The 21,929-nt window shown below is 56.6% G+C and overlaps 1 protein-coding gene across 4 annotated transcripts; it reads left to right on the forward strand.

The window, feature by feature from the left end:
- The first annotated feature begins 681 nt into the window (after positions 1 to 681).
- Positions 682 to 21,904, forward strand: LMCD1 (LIM and cysteine rich domains 1). 4 transcript variants are annotated; one of them, XM_014251772.2, is made up of 6 exons: positions 682 to 892; positions 9,293 to 9,381; positions 10,481 to 10,813; positions 14,694 to 15,029; positions 18,956 to 19,171; positions 20,001 to 21,904. In XM_014251772.2, the coding sequence occupies exons 1-6, from the start codon at positions 829 to 831 to the stop codon at positions 20,154 to 20,156; spliced, it is 1,194 nt and encodes a 397-aa protein (XP_014107247.2). In that variant the 5' UTR covers positions 682 to 828; the 3' UTR covers positions 20,157 to 21,904. The 4 variants fall into 4 exon arrangements, with proteins under 4 accessions (XP_014107247.2, XP_014107248.2, XP_087917920.1 ...); XM_014251773.2 differs by having other exon boundaries at positions 10,562 to 10,813; XM_014251774.2 differs by having other exon boundaries at positions 799 to 892; positions 10,558 to 10,813.
- Positions 21,905 to 21,929: the final 25 nt, after the last annotated feature.

A 21,929-nucleotide genomic window follows, 5' to 3' on the forward strand; every position in this document is an offset into this window, starting at 1 on the left:
GTCCCGTTCCCGTTCCCATTCCCTGTCCCGTTCCCTGTCCCGTTCCCGTTCCCTGTCCCGTTCCCATTCCCTGTCCCGTTCCCGTTCCCTGTCCCGTTCCCATTCCCTGTCCCGTTCCCGTTCCCTGTCCCGTTCCCATTCCCTGTCCCGTTCCCGTTCCCTGTCCCGTTCCCATTCCCTGTCCCGTTCCCGTTCCCTGTCCCGTTCCCATTCCCTATCCCGTTCCCGTTCCCTGTCCCATTCCCATTCCCATTCCCTGTCCCGCATTCCCTGTCCCGTTCCCATTCCCTGTCCCGCATTCCCTGTCCCATTCCCATTCCCTGTCCCGCATTCCCTGTCCCGTTCCCGTTCCCTGTCCCGTTCCCGTTCCCTGTCCCGTTCCCGTTCCCTGTCCCGTTCCCGTTCCCTGTCCCGTTCCCGTTCCCTGTCCCGTTCCCGTTCCCATTCCCTGTCCCGTTCCCATTCCCTGTCCCGTTCCCATTCCCTGTCCCGTTCCCGTTCCCATTCCCTGTCCCGTTCCCGTTCCCTGTCCCGTTCCCGTTCCCTGTCCCGTTCCCGTTCCCGTTCCCTGTCCCGTTCCCGTTCCCTGTCCCGTTCCCGTTCCCTGTCCCTGTCCCGTTCCCATTCCCTGTCCCGTTCCCGTTCCCTGTCCCGTTCCCGTTCCCTGTCCCGTTCCCGTTCCCTGTCCCGTTCCCGTTCCCTGTCCCATTCCCGCTTTTCCATGTCCCCGTCCCCGCCGCGGCACGCGCCCCCGCACGCCATTGGCCAGGATAGTTCCGTGCCGGTGTGTGATTGGCTGAGCGCGGCGCGCGGCCCGAGCGAGCTCCAATGAAAGGAGCGCTCGGGCAGCGCGAGCGGCGGCGGCGGCGCGGGAGCAGCGGAGCGGGAGGAGGTGAGTGAGGAATGGTTCCTGTCCCGGGAATGGTTCCTGTCCCGGGAATGGTTCCTGTCCGGGAATGGTCCCTGTCCCGGGAATGGTTCCTGTCCCGGGAATGGTTCCTGTCCCGGGAGTGTTCCCTGTCCCGGGAATGGTCCCTGTCCGGGAATGGTCCCTGTCCCGGGAATGGTCCCTGTCCTGGGAATGGTCCCTGTCCTGGGAATGGTTCCTGTCCCGGGAATGGTCCCTGTCCGGGAATGGTCCCTGTCCCGGGAATGGTCCCTGTCCCGGGAATGGTTCCTGTCCCGGGAATGGTCCCTGTCCCGGGAATGGTCCCTGTCCCGGGAATGGTCCCTGTCCCGGGAATGGTCCCTGTCCGGGAATGGTCCCTGTCCCGGGAATGGTCCCTGTCCTGGGAATGGTTCCTGTCCCGGGAGTGTTCCCTGTCCCGGGAATGGTCCCTGTCCGGGAATGGTTCCTGTCCCGGGAATGGTCCCTGTCCGGGAATGGTTCCTGTCCCGGGAATGGTTCCTGTCCCGGGAATGGTTCCTGTCCCGGGAATGGTTCCTGTCCCGGGAATGGTCCATGTCCCCGGAATTGTCCGTGTCCCGGGAATGATCCGTGTCCTGGGAATAATCCCGGACCCGGGACAGCCCGGGGAACATCGGGAGCAGTGTCCGTGTCCGGGATACACCGGGAGCGATGTCCGTGTCCGGGATACACCGGGAGCGGTGTCCGTGTCCGGGATACACCGGGAGCGATGTCCGTGTCCGGGATACACCGGGAGCGGTGCCCGTGCCCGGGGGACCCCGGGAGCGGTGTCCGTGTCCGGGGGACACCGGGAGCGGTGTCCGTGTCCGGGGGACACCGGGAGCGGTGTCCGTGTCCGGGGGACACCGGGAGCGGTGTCCGTGTCCGGGATACACCGGGAGCGGTGTCCGTGTCCGGGATACACCGGGAGCGGTGTCCGTGTCCGGAGGTGCCCGGGAGGGTGGGTGTACCCCGGGCAGAGCACGGCTGAGCGACGCCCGGGTTATTTTTCCCCAGTATCCCTCATCTCCCTCATTCCTGCCCTCGCAGCCCACCCGGTAGCGGCGGCCGGGCACCGCAAACCCTGCCGCGAGGGGCCGGGGGGACAGAGCCCACCCTGCAGTTCTTCCCTGCTGCCCGGCTCCCTGCCCGGTTCCGTGCCCAGTTCTCTGCCCGGTTCCGTGCCCGGTTCCGTGCCCGGTTCTCTGCCCGGTTCCGTGCCCGGTTCCGTGCCCGGTTCTCTGCCCGGTTCCGTGCCCGGTTCCCCGCCCGGTTCCGTGCCCGGTTCCGTGCCCGGTTCCGTGCCCGGTTCCCCGCCTGTCCCCGGGATCACTTAGTGCCGCAGGCGCTCCACGGCCGCTTGTGGCGGCGGAGCAGAATGTGATGTGTGAATTAAGTGGTGTAGGCAGAGCTGTGCCGGGCCGCGCTCCCGGGGCACTGAGGGATTCCCGTGTCCCCTCCAGACCCTCTGGAAATGTTTGCTGCAGGAATTCGCGGCTGTTGCCGCAGGGTGCCGTGAGCCGCCGGGCGCTGCCGGCACTGGGCTGCGGGGAAGGGATTCTGATTGCCGGATAGCAGCGAGTGCGATGGCAGCAGCTGCTCCCTCCTCTGCTCCTGTCGTGCTTCGGGGGTGAGCTCAGCACCCCGTGTCAGCCCGCTGTGATCCCATCTCTCTGGGCAGTGCCCGGTGTGTGCCCTGCGACCACCCTGGGCCACCTCAGCCCCTGCCGTGTGGGCTTGCTCCCCTCTCCGTGAAGTTTCCTGCCCAGCCGGGCTGTGTCGAGGTGTAGCACCTCGTGTCCCATTGGGTTTGAGCTGAGGACTGGCTGTTCCTTGCGGCATAGACAGAGCTTGCTGTTTGGCAGCAGGAGCCGATGTGGCTGACGTGGTGTGGGTGACTGGGCTGTGCTCCGCTCCTCAGCATCCTCCTGCCCTGCTCTCCCTGAAACACAGCATGCTTTGGGGGTTCAGGGTTCTTCCTTCCCTCCCACCTCCTTCCTTCCCTCCCTGCTGACGCTGCTGGCTGCCCAGCACGGGACACTGTGTAGGCACAGGACAAGGACAGGCACCGCCGGGGTGGCACCGTGGGGTGGCCCTGTCCCGGCAGGAGGAGCTTGGTGTTTGGTGTTTGGTGGGACCTGCTGGAGGAACCTCGTGGTGTGGCATCCCCAGAGGCTCAGAGCAACGTGTGCTGTCCCAGCACGCTGCTGGTACCTCAGGCACATCCTCGGGGTCCCGGCTGCCGTGGGGAGGGCACCTGTGGGTGCCAGCCGGAGCCTCGGGAAGCTCTTGCCAGGCGCTCAGTGGGGATGGATGCCACGGGAGTGAAACCTGAGGCTTTTTCAGGCGGCTGTGCCGGCTGCTGGGCTGTGCTCAGCCTCAATTCCTGCCCTGTCTGGAGAAGGGGGGTCTGAGCAGGGCCGAGCTCCTGCCAGCAGCCCCAGGCTGGGGGTCCCTCGGGGGGCAGTGCAGGAGCAGGGCTGGATTGGGACAGCAAGGAGGGCTGAGCAGATCCCTGCTGTGGGATAAACCCTGGCAGAGCTGTTTCTGCACCAGAGCCATCTCCCAGGAGCTTCTCGAGCATCTGCAGGGGATGCAGCAGGGAGGGCTCACACTGGTGTGTCAGTGCACCCCAAAGAGCCTTGTGAATGCAGAAACCATCAGAAAGTTCCCAAAATGTGCGGCTGGACGCTCAGCTGCCGTTGGTGGAAGGGCAGAGGACAGGATGTCACCTTTAATGTCACTTGAGTGCGAGGCAGTGGCAGGCAGGCTGCGGTGGGAGGTGTGGTTCTGCTGGGGGACTCTCCCTGGGCTCAGTGGCTCTGTGTGGCCAGGGGCTGCCCCAGCTCCCACAGCTCTGCTGCCTGTCTCCTCTCACCTGAACACTGCAGGATGAAAAGAGACATCTCAGCTAATTCCTGCTTCAAAAGGGATATGAAATGACATCATGAAAACAAGGAAAAAGAATAATACAGGCCCTGTATCAGTGTCTGAATAATCTACATCCAAACAGAAATGGGTGTCTCTGCAGTAGGCGGCTGTTTCATTTCCTGAATCCTAAGACGGGCACTTTTTCTGGGCATGGTGTGGAATACTGTCAAATTTTAATTTAGCTTGGCAGTGTCACACAGCCAGTCTGAGCAAGTCGGGGAAGGCAAGTCTGGAACTCATTAGAGCTTGTTGCGAGGCCCCGAAAATTTGATTTTCAATCACTGTTGGGTTTAATTATTGTTGATGTCTTGGCTAGCGTATTCTGAGATTCTTTCTGAGGAAATTAAAGCAGCATGAGTGGGACAGCGTTCTGTTTGGCACAGGGCTTGTTTAGATTAAATTCTGAGTGGAGAGTTAAAGCTCAAAGCAGGGAGAAGGCGATGGCTGGCACGGCGCGAGGCTGGAGCAGGCCCAGCTGGCCAGGCAGGCTCTGGGGCTTGTGTACTGTTCTCACTAAACTCTGTCCCTTCTGGGAACAAAATAACCCACAGAGCTGAAAGCACCCATCAAAGCCAAGGGAAAGTTTACTCAGTTAATATAGATTTTGGTTCTTTAACTTTTCCTTTCTTTGGTTCTTCAGCATGGCACTTGCAGACATCCAGAGCACCTGTAGCACAGCAGGGAAGTGCTGCTGCTGCAGGGATAAGTGGGCTCCAGGGTATGGTCTGGGGGTCTTGGTGCCTCAGGGAGAGGCTGGAGCTCCCTCTTCATCAGCAAAGTACCTGGATGCTTGAAGAGCTCTCTGCAGGTGTGGATGGGACTTGGGACTGGAGCTTTCGGGTGAAGTCCAGTCCCTTGGAGCTTTTATAAACTTGCCATCCCATTTGGAATCTCAGCTTTGTGGCTCATGTGCTCATAAGGTGAGTGCCTTGGTCAGGGTGTACAGGGTGCCTGGGCTGAGCCCCGAGGTGTTCCTGCAGCCTGGCGGGTGCCTGGCTCCGTGGGAAGGATGCTCAGCTCCCAAATAAGAGGGAGATTTTCTGTGGGACACATCTGAGCAGCCTCTGTCGTGTCCCAGAGCTCTGTGAGCAGTTTGGGTGGGTGGTGGTGAGGATGCTGAGCCAGGGGCCGTGGAGGCCGTGCCCGAAGGTGCTGCTGCTCCGTGGTGTAAACGCTGTCAGAGCTGTAAAAAACCAGCTTCATCTTGGCTCTGTGGGCCTGGAGCAGGAACCTGTGAGCAGTTCCACCCCTGGGAGTTGTCTGTCCCTTGCAGAGCTCATGCTCATCATGTCTGGCTGTAGCTGCCTCCAGCAGAAGCTGGCTTTCATTATGGAGCTGGCACCATCTCTGCAGAGCCACCCTGGAGGATCAGGAGCTTGGTCCCAGCGCTGGGGACACGTCACACGTGGCTGGTGGCCCGGGGAGGTGGCTGTGACGGCCCTGGAAGCTGGTTTGTCCTCGTGGGGTGAAATCCCTGCTCACAGAGCAGTGTCCCTGTGCTGGAGCCCGGGGGAGGTCACAGCTGTCACTGGGAAGCAGATGTGGCTCTTAACGGAGAAACCTGCTCTGGGCAAGGCTTTATAGACATGGAATCATAAAGCAGCACAGGGGTTAAAGACCTTATTCTGGGACTTGGACTCAGAGCTAAACTGAGTCCAATAAAATGCAATTTACAAATTACAAAATCCCTCTGGTCCTGCAGAGAGGCAGTGTCTGGAGTATTTGTTTAGGCTGGGGTTTTTCTCCTCTTTTTTAAAGAAGGAAATAGTGTATTTCAGCCATCCAGGAAAGGCAGTATTCAGATGTCCCATCTTGGAGCTACTGTTCTGTTTAGAGATGGGGCTCAGAGAAAGGGGAATATTTCCAGGCAGCTATTTGCAATTTTTGGAGAGCTGGAGTTTCCTAATGCTGGTACCAGCCTGATTCCTCACACTTTTACCATCCCACCTACTCCCAACACTGACTCTGTTGCTTGGTTACCTCTGATGAGCACAGGAAAGCAAATTCTCTCCAAAGCATCCAGAGATGGTTGCCTGTGTCTTGCCAGGATCTGGGGTGGCACTGTCCCTCAGCTCCTGCCATGGGATCAGGGCACAGAACGGGACATCACCCTGAGACCCTCACCTGAGTGCTCTGCAGCCCTGCACATCTGCTGTTTAATTCAGTCTGGGGGCAGTTCTTCCCATTCCAGACACTTCCTCACATCTTGGTTTGAGCCTATAATTATCTGAAGCACGTCTGGCTTGTGAAAAAATCTGATTTTTCAGCGTTTGCCCTCCTCTTATCATTAATTCACACATTGTTAGTGAAGAAAGGAATGCTGCCAGCTATGTGCTCTTGGAAGAGGGAGGTATTTGCAGAGGCCCTGGTTGTTGGAGCTCTGTCATCCTGTAGGTTGGGATCTGGCAGCTCCACTGAAACAGTTCCCTCCAGTATCAGTGCCTTTGCCTGGTCTTTATGTTGCTAAAATAAAGGGCAGCAAACTTCCTACTCCACAAAGTTTAGTACAATAAGGGCTTCCAGTATCCAGATGGTATCAACCCATTCATCAACGCCTTAAAGAAATCCAGTAGAGAGAATTTGAGATGAAAGACAGCCTTTGTAAGGGAATTTTTTCCTGTGAGTGTGGTAATTGGGATAACACTTGCTTGGAATCTGGCAGGGAAACAAATTTCTTGCAGGTCATGATTACAATGGATATTTTCTGTGAAAATGAGAAGAGAATAAACCATGGCTTTGCTGTTTTCAGCACTGCAGTGGTGAGTGAGTTTATTGGTTAATGCACCTCTGAGGGCAGTTGTTTGCCTTGCTCAGGTTTATTCCCTTTGCAGTTGCTGTCAAGGAACTCTCCTGAAATGCAGAGCAGCCCCAGGTGTCCCAGCCAAGCTGAGCCCTCCTGCAGGAGCTTCAGGGGCTGTTCTGGGCTGCTCTGTGCCAGGACTGGGAGCTGGTTCCTGAGCACACCTGAGGCTGGACCTCACCTTCAGAGGAACTTTAAGGTCCCTTGCAGCCCAAAGCATTGTGTTTGCTGGCCATTAGCAGCAAAGGAGGGATTAACCAAGTGCCCAACATGTGAACTGGAGAGAGCAGCGTTCCCTCGCTGGCACTCTTCTGTTGGATGAGAACCCTGCACTCTCCAGTTACTGGCAATCCACAAGGAAGTTGGAGCTAGCCCCAAATCCCTAAGGAAGTTTGAGCCAGCCCACTGTTATTATTCAAGCTTAGCTCTGTTATAGTCAAGTAATGGCAGCAAATGATCTGCTGTCCGTCCCTGTCCCTCAGCAGTTGTGCTGAGCACTGGTCCCACCCCTCTGAATATTGTGTGGCTTTTCCCTGTTCCTTTGTTCACGGCTTTGTTTCAGAGTTTGTTGTAAATCTTCAAAACTCATTGCAGCTGCAGGAAACCCGAGGGTTCTCGAGGTCCCTCACTCCCTGGAGCTGTGATTCAGGGTAGGGTGTCTGGTGCTGCAGGGTTTGGACGGAGCCTGTGGTGGCCCCCGGGGAGCACTGGCTGTGGGGAGAGGTGAAACGAGGACCTGGGCTCTGGAGGGCTGTTGGGAACTTGGAGTAACTTTTTGGAAACCAGCTTTTCCTCTTCCCTCCCTAAAAAGGAGGGGAAAACATACTTGAGGTAGTTACGTGTCTGCAGCACCGTTTTCAGTCCCCAAATAGGGTGTTGTGCAATAAATGCTTTTGGGATCCAGAAGCCTCTGTGGAAGCAGGAGGGTCCCCTTTGCCAGACCCTTCTGGGCCTGTGGCTGTGGCACCGCGTCCCCAAAGCCCTCCTGGGGCTGGAGAGCCACGGGTGACTTGGGAGGGAAAACTGCCCTGGGACACCTTCCCCTGGTTCTGCCCAGGGACACCTTCCCCTGGTTCTGCCCTGGGACACCTTCCCCTGGTTCTGCCCTGGGACACCTTCCCCTGGTTCTGTCCAGGGACACCTTCCCCTGGTTCTGCCCAGGGACACCTTCCCCTGGGTCTGCCCAGGGACACCTTCCCCTGGTTCTGCCCAGGGACACCTTCCCCTGGGTCTGCCCAGGGACACCTTCCCCTGGTTCTGCCCAGGGACACCTTCCCCTGGTTCTGTCCAGGGACACCTTCCCCTGGTTCTGCCCTGGGATACCTTCCCCTGGTTCTGCCCTGGGACACTCCTGCTCTGCAGGCACCGAGCAGAGTGCTCGGAGAGAGGGGTGCTGCCTGTGCTGTGCTGGGATCTGTGTGTGATCTGCTGGGATCTGTGTGCTGGGATCTGTGCTGGGATCTGCTGGGATCTGTGTGCTGGGATCTGTGTGTGATCTGCTGGGATCTGTTGGGATCTGGCTGGCCAGAAGGTGACAGAACAAGGACCCTTGTGGAGTCTCAGCTGAGCAGCAAACAGGGCAGGCTGTGGAGCTGGAGCCTGAGCTGCTCCAGCTCACCAGACCTGCCAGGGAAGCTCAGTGATCCCTTCCAGAGGATTCCTCAAGGTCTAAACCAAGCTGGAGCCGTGTTTGGGTTCTTTCCCTGTCCCTTGTCATTGCAGGCTCTCTGTTTTCCAGCTGCTCAGTGAACGATGCCCTGCCTTTGGCCGCTGTAACAGCAAACCATGGCATTACTGGCGTGTTCCTGACGCTGCTCAGCAATGTTTTTGTGGGGAGAACAGCCTCCACTTCCTAGCATTTCACTACCCAAGAATTTCCTCTGCCCTGACTTGCTTTCTCTCTTCTAGCAGCAAGAATGCTGTGAGGCACAGAAAGCCAAAACAGAAATCTCACAAGGAGTTTCTATCTAGTCCTGGGGAGCAGCAGTGAACACCCACGGATGGGTGATTTTCATCTGTTTTCAGTGAGCAGCAAGAAGTGCAGCACAACCACAGCCCCCATGTCACTGCACCACCACCTCTCCTCCCCAGAGCATTTCCCCACTGTATCTCCTGTTCACTATGGAAACCACCCCAAAAGTCCAGTTCCAGAGGCCTGGAAACATGCCACATTCCCAAAAGAATGGAGAAAGACCAGGGAGGGCCAAGGTGCAGGAAGGCAAGTTTAGCATCAGGTTATGGCAGTGCAGCTCCGTGTGTCCTGCCTGACCTCCTGCACATGTCATGCCAGATCCATGTGCAGTGTATGAACTGCATAAACTGCATCAAAACTGCCTTCAAATGAGACCTGAGCTGTCTGTGGATGAGGGGAAGGTAGCTCTCCAGTGTGTGGGCATGTTCCCTGGGTTTGATGTGCCAGCCCCTCCGTCCTCCCTCACTCTGAAGGGAAAGCCTTCATCCCAAGCATCCTTAAATAAACTTGCAGCAGGGTTGCATGGACACACTCGAGTGGTGTTTGGGAGGTTTCAGGCTTCATGGGGCAGAAGGAATGGCTGAAGAAATCCCTGTGTGAAGGACAGTATACACTGTCAGTGCTGTCCCAGGTGGCCTGTGAGGATAAAGCCTTTCCAGCTGGGTGTCCTGCTCTTTTCCAGATGTTGGGGAGCCAGCCACAGGTGGCGAGAGGCGTGCCTTGCTTGCGCTGCAGAGGGCTGTGCACAGGCTTCGAGCCACACTCCTGGAGGTAACCATGGTCCTGTCCTGCATCCTGCCTCAAATGTGCTCAGTGACAGAACAGCTCGTTATTTCATACTTTATTTCCAGTTTTTCCTCTTAAAAACACAAATTTGGGTAAATGGCCCCTGATGTCAGCAGCTGGTGGGAGCAGAGCAGGACAGTGCCCAGCTCAGGGCAAGGGCTGCTCCCTGCCCCAGCAGGACAACAAAGGGGCTTTGAAATGGAATGCAGACATCCAGCTATCACTAATTAAAAGAGAATTAGTGCCTCACAAACACTGGGCTCCTCTCTGCCCCCAGGGAGCTCCCCTGGAGGTGTGCAGGGAGGCTGTGGTCCAGCTGTGCTGCTGCAGCTGGACTGCCTCAGATGCCTTCAGCTCCCACTTGTGATACCTCACCTGTGTGGAATCCAAACTTTAAAGCACTCATTTGATGGAAGCACAACCATTTTCTTTAATTGACTCCATTAAAGGCTGGTTGGACTCATTCTTGCTCCAAGATCCTGCTGAAATCCTCGGGGTTGTGTCAGAGTTACTTTTCCCCTCTTGCTATTAGTGTTTGATGTCAGTGAAGGCCACAGGAGTGTCCTTAGACACTTGTCTGTGTGATTTATATCTATTATAGTTCAAATTACAGTCAATTAAGCATCAGTTCCTTCCAGCAGTCGCTTTTTTAATGGCATTTAAAGATTCATAATAGGCGAGGCTGGTGCTGGTCTGCTGGAATCTGGTGAGGAGACTAATCTCCACTCTAGTGATGCTTGAAGGGGTTTCCAGAGTTCAGGGGAAGCAGCAGCAGCAGCTCCCCATGGGTGGGAGCCAGCAGATTTTGTAGTGCCAGGACCCAGGGAATGGCTCCCAGCACCAGAGGGGAGGGTTGGATGGGATCTTGGGCAGGAATTGTTCCTGGGAGGGTGGGCAGGGGCTGGCACAGGTACCCAGAGCAGCTGGGGACCCCTGGCAGTGCCCAAGGCCAGGCTGGACATTGGGGCTGGAGCACCTGGGACAGTGGGAGGTGTCCCTGCCATGGCTGGGGGGCACTGGGGGGGATTTGGGGTCCCTCCCAACCCAATCCATCCCATCCTGAGCCTTTTGTCCGTGCCATAAGCTGTGTTTGACCCTTGGGAGAGGCCCCACGAGCGAGCCCAGCGCAGCTCACAGCTGGGGCTGCTCTCTTGGGCTCAGGAAGATGTGCAAGTCGTGCAAGTGCAGCCAGGAGGAGCACGGCCTGAGCTCGGAGCTGGACGATGACCGCAAGATCGGCCGCCTGCTCTCCGCCTCCAAGTACTCCTCGCTCACCGCCCGGCTCAAGGGCGGCGACGGCGGCCGCATCTACAAGAGGAACCGCATGATCGTCACCAACCCCAACATCTCGGGCAAGGACCCCACCTTCGACACCATCACCTACGAGTGGGCTCCCCCGGGGCTCACCCAGAAACTGGTAAGGGGATCCACGGGGGCCGGGGTCGCTCCCTGGGGAACACAACTCCGCTCTGCAAGAAAGTTATTGGGGAGAAACAGAAATGGCAAACCGTGGTTTGCCTCAGAGAGCAGAGACGTACGGAGCACTCCGTGCTTTGGAAAACTGTAAATAAGCAGAGTAGGTGGGAGACAGGGGTGCAATGCCTTGGGGTTTTATAGGCTTGTTTACATTTCTGGGAGAAGTCTGAATGGATTTTACAACTAGAAAGCTCTTCTGGTAAAGCTCATCTGCAACAAAAGCATGGCTGAGGAGAGATCCCATGGCTGCAGCCCACGGCTGCTCCAAAGCCCCAGGCTGGATGTGAGAACAACTCCTCCAGGCCTCCGGGGGTGTCTGGGCAGAGGAGTTTGGTTCCTGGTGAGCACATGGGGCTGCTCAGCAGCTGGCTGGGTGTGCCTCAGGCTCTCCTGCTCTCAGGAGCATCCCTGTGCTGCTGGAGGAGCCCTTCCCTGGAGAGTGGGCTCAGAGGCCCCACTGCCGGGCTCCCTTTGATGGAGAACTGCAGCCCATGCCCGTTCCAGCAGCCTTGAGGAGCTCCTGCCCCAGGAGCAGGAGTGGAGGCTCCTTGTGCCGGGCCGAGAGCTGAGCTCTGTGCCTGGGAGCTCCTCCTGCAGCTCCTGTCTGCCCTGCCCGGTGCTGCTGCTGCCAGAACCACTCTCATACCAAGCTCTGGAGCTGGGAATTTTTTTCCTTATGGTTTAGGTATAATCTGGTCCAAAGAAAAAATTTGTTCTAAAGAGAGCTCAGGGTAAAAAGGTGAGATAGGGAGTGTGGTCCTGTTCTGAGAGCAGGATCCAAAACCAAGCCCCCAGCCCAGCTCCACCTCCCTCCTGTGCCTGGTTTCCATCTGGACCAGCTGTGTGGGAAGGGGTGGAAGTGGTTTTTGGCATGTGGAAGTGAGAGCCAGCAGAGCATTTCTTGCTGGAATGCATTTAGCTGTGCTGTGGTATAAAACCATTCCATATTCCACTGTCAGGAGCGGGCAGTGAAGAGTTTCTGCTCCTCAGATGAAACAAAGAGCTGCAGGCTGTTGATACAAATAGCTGAAAGCTGCTGAAAATGCAACCAGACCTTTTTAAAGAATAATCTGGGATACAGATGTGAAAGTGCAGCCAGAGCCCCCAGAACCAGAGCAGTTAATTCGGATTAAAAGCCAGTTGTGCCCTGAGCGCCTTGAACAGGCTGGGTGGGGCATGAGCTGTGTGCTGGGAATGCTTCCTCAGGGTCCTTCCCTTCCCTTCCCTTCCCTTCCCTTCCCTTCCCTTCCCTTCCCTTCCCTTCCCTTCCCTTCCCTTCCCTTCCCGCACCTTCCCGCACCTTCCCGCACCTTCCCGCACCTTCCCGCACCTTCCCGCACCTTCCCGCACCTTCCCTTCCCTTCCCCTTTCCCTTTCCCTTTCCCTTTCCCTTTCCCTTCCCCTCCCCTCCCTCCTGACGTGGGAGGTTCAAAAACTTTATGAAAGATTTTGATCTCTTTATAGCGCCTGGACAGGCTGGAATATACCTTGGTTCAAGTAAACAACAGGCAGGAGCTTTGGACACAACCTTGATAGATTGTGGCTTGCAGATCAGCCTGACAAGCTTTGAGGAGAAGTGTTGGATGTCAGCCTCTCTCGGGATAGTTTCAAAGGGGTTTGGGCCAAGAAGCTGTTAGTGCACAACTGCCTCGCTCCAGGGGTTTCCTCCTGAAGGAACGCTGGGAACTTGGGATGGCTTTTAACCTTGTTTTGCTGAAGTGGATGGTCGATAATAGGAGGAAGTTCAGAGCATGTTCTCGTTAAGCCGTGCCTGCAGAAGTCATGAAGCAGATACTTGGGTCCTTGGGGAGGGTGAAAAGAGCAGATCATAAAATAGCCCAAAGATCCAGTAGTGAACAGTGAAAACTAAAATGCTCTTCTTCCCAATTACCTGCACTCAGGCAACGTAGTGAGGCATTGGCCATAAACAATAAGTGATAGCAGCAGATGCAGCAACTTTTTCTTATTCTTCATGGCAGTTTTTGGTGTCAGGTTGGATTTTTTTGCCCCCTAATCTTTTCTCTGGACACAATTTTTATGACATCTGCAATTATAACTTTAAGCATTCCCTCGGTCAGGGGGTAAAATCCCACTACATGTCTGGGCAGATACTGAAACCTGGCCTTGAGCAGGCTTTAAGGAAGCCTTTAAAAAAGCCTTGAGGCTTTGCTTTCCCCGCTCTCAGCACAAACACTGTACTGGGAATGGGGATCCTGGAGCGGACCAGGAGGCTCCAGGTGCCCATGCTGCCCCTTGCTCTGGTGTAAGTGTGCATTAGTCTTGGCACATCAGTGCATTAAGGATTTCCCCACGCTGCTGCCCTGCTGGAGCTCATGCTGTCCTGCTGCTGGTCTGGTCCCACAGCATCAATTCCCTTTCCTGGCCATTTCTGGGGCAGTGCCTGTGCGAGCCTGGGAGCAGCAGTCAGGGAATCCTTGCCTTTCTCCTGACGTTCCTCTTAGGGTTCCTCACACCTGTGAAAGCCATTTGTGCACCAGATCAGTGCCCCAGCATCCCACAGCTCTCCAAGCAGCTGTTTCCAAGCACCACCTTCTCCCCCAGAGCACCAACCTTCCCAAGAAACTGGACATCAACCTGGCCTTTGCACAGGGCACGATGTACAGGGTGTTGGTGCCTGATGTCCCAGTGTGCAGTGATTGTAACCTGCACCCCAAGGCTTGGGAAGAAGCCCTGCTTCCATTAAATCATTATCTACTGCTATTCCAAATTTCCTGTCAGGAATTCCGGCCGGCAGCGCTGCTCTCTGGCTCAGAGTAGCCAAGGTAAAAGTGACTTGGAAGTTTTTGCTGACGTGCTGAAGAGTTCAGTGCTCTGCAAGCATTTCTGTGTTGAAAAGGCCAGCCAGGACCAGCCAATGTGCCACAAATGGTTAAATCCCTTTGCTAAGTTTTTTCAGATGGGGTTTTCAAGTGCTGATCCAGTAAGAAGCAAATCTAATGCAGCTGGATGCTGGTCTAACAGGGAATGGCAGGGAGCCAACTGGCTGCCCTGCCACTCTTCACACTACAATAGGAAAATGCCGGAGTGGGAACCTCCCTTCCCTTATTCCTGGCCAGGAGAAGTTAACTGTGCAGCCCCCATGCCCACAAGCACTAACCCAGCCTGGGACTGAGGGGTTTATTCTGCTGTCAAGGTAGTGGCCAGTTAAGTCAAAGGCTTCATTTTGGGCATTTCCTTTCTGTGTCACAGGGCATCTGTGACCAAACACCTTCCCTCTGCTGTGAAATCAGCAGCCAGGTGGAATTGGTGGCTGTCAGTGTCACAGACCCAATTGCTACCTCGATTTTGCCTGTCCTAAGATGATTTCATTAATTGATAAGGGATGATCCTTCACTGTGAAGTGCTCTGCACCAGCCCCACGGGGCTCTGGGCTGCTCGGTGTGGCCTTTGACTCACTCCCTGCAGCTCTCCCTGCCCCGGCACAAGGCAGCAGGGAGCTGCTCATGGGTTTGGATGTTTATGGGGTTTTAGTCTGCTTAGCAGCTATATTACCATATTTCACAGAAATTGTGATGGTAGTGCCAGTGAGGGAGGGTGTGCTGGGATTTTGTCTGTCTGTGCCACTTTGCTTTCCTGGGCAGAGTGGGGTTTGTTTATTAAAAAACAAACCAACAGAAAGTAATGTAAAGCACCATAAAACTGAGGATGAAAACGATTTTTAGCAGCCTGGCCAGCGCTGGCACCCAAGGCAGTTCAGCACGGGGGGCGCAGACACTGGAGAGGCAGAAGGGAGGGAAGGGGTTTGCTGCTGCTGCTGCTCGGGGACACAAGTGGAGGTGTGTGATGGTGTCCCCTGGCAGGCCATGCAGTACATGGAGCTGGTCCCCAAGGAGCTGCAGCCCGTGGCGGGCACGGACGGCGCCCTGCACCGGCGGCGGCGGCTGGCACGGCAGCTCCCGCTGCACGACCAGGACCCGGCCCAGTGCCGCGGCCTCGCCGAGGGCGAGCAGCAGCTGATGGAGGAGTTCGTCAGCAAGTACAAGGCCGAGGCGCTGGGAGTCGGGGAGGTGGCGCTGCCGGGCCAGGGCGGCAGTGGCAAGGAGGAGGAGAAACCCCAGGACAAGAGCATCGACCCCGGCAGAGCCACCGAGTCACCCAACGGGGCCCTGGAGAGCGAGCCCAGGGCTGGGCACTACGTGAGTGAGGGGTGGGTGGGGTGGGATGGGATGGGATCCATGGGATGGGATGGGATGGGATGGGATGGGATGGGATGGGATGGGATCCATGGGATGGGATGGGATCCATGGGATGGGATCCATGGGAACAGGGATGGGATCCATGGGATGGGATCCATGGGATGGGATGGGATCCATGGGAACAGGGATGGGATCCATGGGATGGGATCCATGGGATGGGATGGGATCCATGGGATGGGATCCATGGGATGGGATGGGATCCATGGGATGGGATGGGATCCATGGGATGGGATCCATGGGATGGGATGGGACGGCACGGCACAGCATGGCACGGCACGGCATGGCAACATTGGGACTGCTCCAGGCTCGGGGAGCCACTGGAAATAGATTCAGTCTCAACTCAAGGGGCAAAAACTCACACCAGGCAGGGTGATCTGTGCCTCATCCCCATCCTGCTCCCAGGGGATTCTCCGTGGCTGCTGCAGGTGCTCGCTCACATCGTAATGCTTGGGAGCAGCGCTGTGAGAGCCTGGAGGGACCCTCTGCCCCAGCCAGCCCTGCTGAGCACAAGGGTCCATCTGGCAGGGCTGATGAGGGGCATTCTCCTCTGCTTCATCTCCCTTTCTCTGCAGCAGGGGCAGGGAATTCTCGCTGTGGGAGCTGGTTTGAGCTCTGGCTTCTTGGCAGCTCTGAAAGGTTGGGCATGACATGTCCCTGGATGACACGGGTAGTGTGTGTGGTGGTCTTCAGTTGAAAGCTAAACTTGATGATCTTGGAGGTCTTTTCCAACCTTTCCCATTCTGTGATGCAAGTCAGAATTTCCAGGTGGGCTTCTTACCCAGCAAGACCACAAATGGCAGGAGCTGGAGGCTCTGTCCAGTTAACACAGAGCTGTGAACATGGAGATGGTGTTCCCAGGACTGTAATGGCTCTGGGGAAATGTAAACAGCTGCCCTGGGTCCCTGGGCATCCAAATACATTTCCACAGAGAAATGGCTGAGATTCCTCAACAGCCTTTTAGATTTATATTCCCCCAGCAGTGTCTGGAGTGGCTGCTGAACAGATGCTTGTCATAAAATATGGTGAGTGGAAATACCTTGTCCTGGTCCTCATGAGGGTGACTTGCAGCAGAGGATTTAAAGCTGAAAAAGCAAATGGTGTCCAAGTGTTTTTAAGAGGAAATTCTTTCCTGCCATTCCTGCACTGAGGTTGTACATGTAAAGAGCAGTTTTCATTTTCAGTCCTTATTGGGTAATGTCTCCCCTCTGCCATGGTCTGTAAATGTGCTTCTGACTTTGAATCCAGTGACACAGTAAAGATTTGCACTATTGCAACAAAACACTGCATTTTAAGATAAAAAATCACCAAAAAAGGAAGGTTTCCTCTAAACATATCAATAAGTCATCCTAGCAATGAGGGTTTACTTAAACTGCAAGCTTGTCCTTTCAGATAAATAAATACATAACTGTGATGTTATTCTCCTTAGTTTGAAGCATCATTTCTCTCAAGGCACCAGCTGGAAAATGGAGCAGCTTTCTCAGCAGTGGCAGATCCACTGGGACAGCCCAGGGCATGGGGAAGGAGTGGGGCTGCTGGCCTGCTGAGCACAGACCTTCACCACCTCATCTTCCTCCACATCCCTCTGCAAGTCTGTCCCACGAGACCAGTGTTCTCCACAGAGACAGAATCCTTACCCCTCCAAAACTGGGAGCTCCTCTGGTGTTCCAAGTCACTGCCCTGGAATCAAATCAAATCCTGAGGCAATTGATCCAAATTAGTCATTGTTCCCAAAAGCTTGAGGCAGCAATGCAGGGAGTGCTCAGGGTGCTGGTGCTGTCTGGGAGCTCCTTCCCTGGCACTGCAGAACAGGAGCTGGGGATGAGCAGGATGGGAAAGCTAAAGAGAACAGGACACTTTTTTGGCCAACACCTCTGGTAGTTCAGCTAATAAAGTCTTTACTCCTCTGCCTGCACGATGGAGATGTAAAAGGAGCACCGAGCTGAAATCCCACCCCAAATTTTAAGAATCTCTTCTTTGTAGTGTGCAAATAGCAGGATATGGAGGTTACACAATGCTTGGGAAAAGCCCCGTGAATAGTTTTTCCCCGTGAATAATTTCCACAGAAGGAAAGAACAAAATAAGTTGTTTTTTTAACAGCTCTTGTTGGCAAGAAACTTGATCTCAGGGTTGGAAACTGCTGTGTTTGTTCTTGCTTCAGATCCTGCAAGATAAGCAGGGCTGGGCTGCTGGCTCTGTGGCTTTGGGGGCTGCAGGGGCTGTCTCTGGGGCTGCCCCCAAATGTGGTGCCCCAGGGAGGCACTGGGGCCAAGGGAAAAGCTTCAGTCCAGAGCAGTGGGTGCAGAACTCCTCGGTGCCCTCTGTCCATCCCATCCCCGTGGGCTGTGCCAGCTGCTCCCAGCCCTGCTCCCTCAGCCAGACCAGGAACTTGTGGCAGTGCTCACAAATGTGTCTGCAGCCCTCCGTGGTGGAAGGAGCAGTGTCAGCACTCGTCTCCCCTTTCAGCTGCACGGAGCAGCCCGGCCAGGAAACATTCTGTCCCTGGCACTGCCTCTTCTCTCCAGCCTGGATCTCCTGGGAAAATGGCAGTGCCCACCAGCGTGGTGGAAATGGGGCAATGTCATGGGCTGACTTTACATTTAAGATAATTTCAGATAAGTTCAGCCGCTGAAATCCCGGCCGAGGGAGGGACCAGGTGATGGTGAAACCCGTGGGGTGCTGGAAAGATCAGTGGGCAAGCAGAGAAAACCACCTGGGGGTGCAGATGTCCCGTGGCCTCTGCTGTGGAACAGGAGGAAGGAGGGGAAGGAAACTCAGTGCAGTGTCCCAGCACCCCTGTGTGAGCCGGGGCAAGGGCTGGCAGTGCTGGGAATTGTCCCTTTTCTATCCCTGCCCCATCCCCGATGGCCTGCAGCTCAGGGGCTGTCAGTTCACTTTGACACTGAGAAATCTTGGCTTTGTGTCTCCTCCTGAGCAGCTCGGGCAGGTGGAAGGTGTCTGTGCCCATGGCAGGGGCCAGAACTGGGTGATCTGTAAGGTGCCTTCCAACCCAAACCATTCTATGTTCTATTACCATACCACTGTGTGCCCAGTCCTCTGTGCCCAGCCTGGGGACCACTGTGTGCCCAGCTCTCAGTGCCCAGCTCTGTGCCCAGCTCTGTGCCCAGCTCTGTGCCCAGCTCTCCATGCCCAGCTCTGTGCCCAGCTCAGTGCCCAGCTCAGTGCCCAGCTCTCCATGCCCAGCTCTGTGCCCAGCTCTCAGTGCCCAGCTCTCCATGCCCAGCTCTGTGCCCAGCTCAGTGCCCAGCTCTCCATGCTCAGCTCTCCATGCCCAGCTCTCCATGCCCAGCTCTCCATGCCCAGCTCTGTGCCCAGCTCTGTGCCCAGCTCTCCATGCTCAGCTCTCCATGCCCAGCTCTCCATGCCCAGCTCTCCATGCCCAGCTCTGTGCCCAGCTCTGTGCCCAGCTCTCCATGCCCAGCTCTCAGTGCCCAGCTCTGTGCCCAGCTCTCCATGCCCAGCTCTGTGCCCAGGTCTCTGTGCCCAGCTCAGTGCCCAGCTCTCCATGCCCAGCTCTGTGCCCAGCTCTGTGCCCAGCTCTGTGCCCAGCTCTCCATGCCCAGCTCTCAGTGCCCAGCTCTGTGCCCAGCTCTCAGTGCCCAGCTCTGTGCCCAGCTCTGTGCCCAGCTCTGTGCCCAGGTCTCTGTGCCCAGCTCTCCATGCACAGCTCTGTGCCCAGCTCTGTGCCCAGCTCTCCATGCCCAGCTCTGTGCCCAGCTCTGTGCCCAGCTCTCAGTGCCCAGCTCTCCATGCCCAGCTCTCCATGCCCAGCTCTCCATGCCCAGCTCTGTGCCCAGCTCTGTGCCCAGCTCTGTGCCCAGCCCGGTGAGCGCTGCCCTCTCTTGCAGCGCTGTGAGAAGTGCCAGCAGCCGGTGCCCGGGGACTGTCCCGTGGTGTACGCCGACCGTGCCGGTTACTCCCGGCAGTGGCACCCGGCGTGTTTCGTGTGCTGCCGCTGCGCCGAGCCCCTCGTAGACCTCATCTACTTCTGGAAGAGCGGGGCCACCTGGTGCGGGCGCCACTACTGCGAGAGCCTCCGGCCCCGCTGCGCCGGCTGCGACGAGGTAGGGACCTGCTGAGACTGTGACCCCTGTGAAACCCTGTGCCAGGGCAGGGAGTGACCAGAGTCCCTGTGACCCCCCTGTGTCAGGGCACTGAGTGACCAGAGTCCCTGTGACCCCCTGTGCCAGGGCACGGAGTGACCAGAGTCCCTGTGCCAGGGCACAGAGTGACCAGAGTCCCTGTGCCAGGGCTGGGAGTGACCAGAGTCCCTGTGCCAGGGCACGGAGTGACCAGAGTCCCTGTGCCAGGGCACGGAGTGACCAGAGTCCCTGTGCCAGGGCACGGAGTGACCAGAGTCCCTGTGCCAGGGCTGGGAGTGACCAGAGTCCCTGTGCCAGGGCACGGAGTGACCAGAGTCCCTGTGCCAGGGCACGGAGTGACCAGAGTCCCTGTGCCAGGGCACGGAGTGACCAGAGTCCCTGTGCCAGGGCAGGGAGTGACCAGAGTCCCTGTGACCCCCTGTGCCAGGGCACGGAGTGACCAGAGTCCCTGTGCCAGGGCAGGACCAGCTGGAGACCTCTGATCCCACTGGTGCCAGCTGGGAACCGCCCCGTTGCCCTCTGCTCCTGCCAGTGCCAGGCTCAGCTGGGGCTTCTGAGCAACCTGGGCTAGTGGAAGGTGTCCCTGCCCAGGGCTGGGGGTTGGGACAAGGTGACCTTTACAGATCAACCCAAAGAAAGCGTCCTGTGATTATTTTGTGTACCCATTCCTGACCCCACGGCTGATGGGTGTGGTGGGAGGTGTGGGGCTGGTTCTCCCCGCTCCTGCCACGCTCCAGCTTGGAGGGGTGGTGGAAATAAGCAGCTGTGTGTCTGTGTGTCTGTCCTGTAGATCATCTTCTCGGAGGACTACCAGCGGGTGGAAGGGCTGGCCTGGCACAAGAAGCACTTTGCCTGCCTGGAGTGCGAGACGCTGCTGACGGGCAAACCCTTCACCCTGGCCAACTCCAGCCTCCTGTGCACCACCTGCAGCCAGAGCAGGGTCTGAGCCCCTCGGGCTCCCCGAGGTCCCACCAGGACTGGGGGCATTTGGAAACACAGGAGAAGGGGAAGGTTACAAATTTAAGAGTCTGACTATTCACTTGCAAGCAGCTCCGTGTCCCCTTGCATCCAGCACAGCCTGAGGAAGGAATTTCCCCGGGGTCCTCTGGGATCTGCCAGGGAGCCCTTGTGCCCGTGGGTGGGAGGAGCACGGTGTACCTGGCCAGGAGGAACTGGAAAGGAGGGGCTGGGCTCCACTGCCTTCTATCAAGTCTGTCCAACCTTCTTATGACTAAGATCCTGCAATAGTCTTTTGGAAATAACCCATCTCAACAGTAACTTCTGGCATACTAAACCTACAGTTGTGGTCAAAAACAAGGGCTGTTTGTGGTTTGTAAATCTTTCCTGGAATTAGGCTAACAGGCTGCTGCCACTGTGCCAAGGCAGTGGGCTTGAGGAATTTGATCAATTTGCTGAAAGCAAATGATAGAAAATTGCAGCTACACGCGGCTGGGGCTTTGTCCTGTGCAACGATGCAAAAGCAAGGAGTGGGCACACAGGGCAAGGGGTTCACCCTGGTGAGAGAGGCAGGGCATGGCTCTGCCTGGTCAGAGACTGACTCAGCCCATGGAGCTGCCACCTGGAACTGGAATGGAAAGAATTTTCTGGAAAACAGCTTTACAGCCTCTGCTGTCTTGGGTGGGGCAGCGTGTGTGTGTGTGTGTGTGTGTGTGTGTGTGTGTCCCTGAGATGCTGCAATGACACTTTTTCCCTGCAATTCTTCAGTGACCCTTCCAAGTGCCAAGGAGCTGTACCTTGCCCTGGGAGCCAGCAGCTCCTTGCCCTGGGTTCTGCCCTGTTCATTGCCCTGGGCTCTGCCCTGTTCCTTGCCCTGGGCTCTGCCCTGTTCCTTGCCCTGGGTTCTGCCCTGTTCCTTGCCCTGGGTTCTGCCCTGTTCCTTGCCCTGGGCTCTGCCCTGTTCCTTGCCCTGGGCTCTCCCGTTGCCTCTCAGGTCTGGCACTATCCCAGGGTCTGGCACTGAGTCCCTGCGGGTCATATTTGTTCCCTACATCAGGTGATGCTTCTGACACTCCCTGAAAACACCAGGTAGTGCAGGCTGGCAGGTGTCTGTGCTCAGTCTGCTCCATACTGAGCATTGACATCATTTGCCAGAGAAGTGGAATATGTCTTTGTGGGTAACCCTCCTCTGCTTGGGGAGTTCTGGGGCAAAATGGGATCCCCTTCCACCCCAGGCAGGGTTAAAATCCAGCAGTTCCTGCTGCAGAGGAATGTGGTGAGAGCTTGGGCAAATGGCAGAGGCACAGGGAGAGGAGGGCTTTTGGGGGAGCACTGGGCTGGCCCTCTCCTCTCCCCCAGCCTGGCAGGGACAGGGCTGGGTCATCCCCAGCACCCTCCCTGCCCTGGGGTGGTCTCTGACAGGAGGGGGGCCAAGTTCACCTTATGGACAACGCAAGACTCCAGGAGACCTTGTAGATTCCTTCCAGAGCCTCCAGGGACTCTGAAAGCTGCACAGGGACTGTGGACAGGGGCTAGTGGCAGCCCACTGCAGCATGCTCCGAGTTCTGATTTTGTGATCTATAAATTATAATTCACAGAAGTCCCTGTTCCAGCACACACTTACTCACTTCAGGCTTTTGGGACTGCTGGCACCTGCTCAAGCCTTGCAGGTATTTCTGCAGCTCGTAAAATACTGTCTGCTAAAGAAATTTACTGCAATTAAACAGCTTAACAAAATCCTGTGCCTCTCCAGTGTCGGGAG

The sequence above is a fragment of the Pseudopodoces humilis genome, chromosome 13 (assembly GCF_049639895.1).
Source record: "Pseudopodoces humilis isolate 2021_Gansu_Grassland_sample_001 chromosome 13, ASM4963989v1, whole genome shotgun sequence".
NCBI lineage: Eukaryota > Metazoa > Chordata > Aves > Passeriformes > Paridae > Pseudopodoces > Pseudopodoces humilis.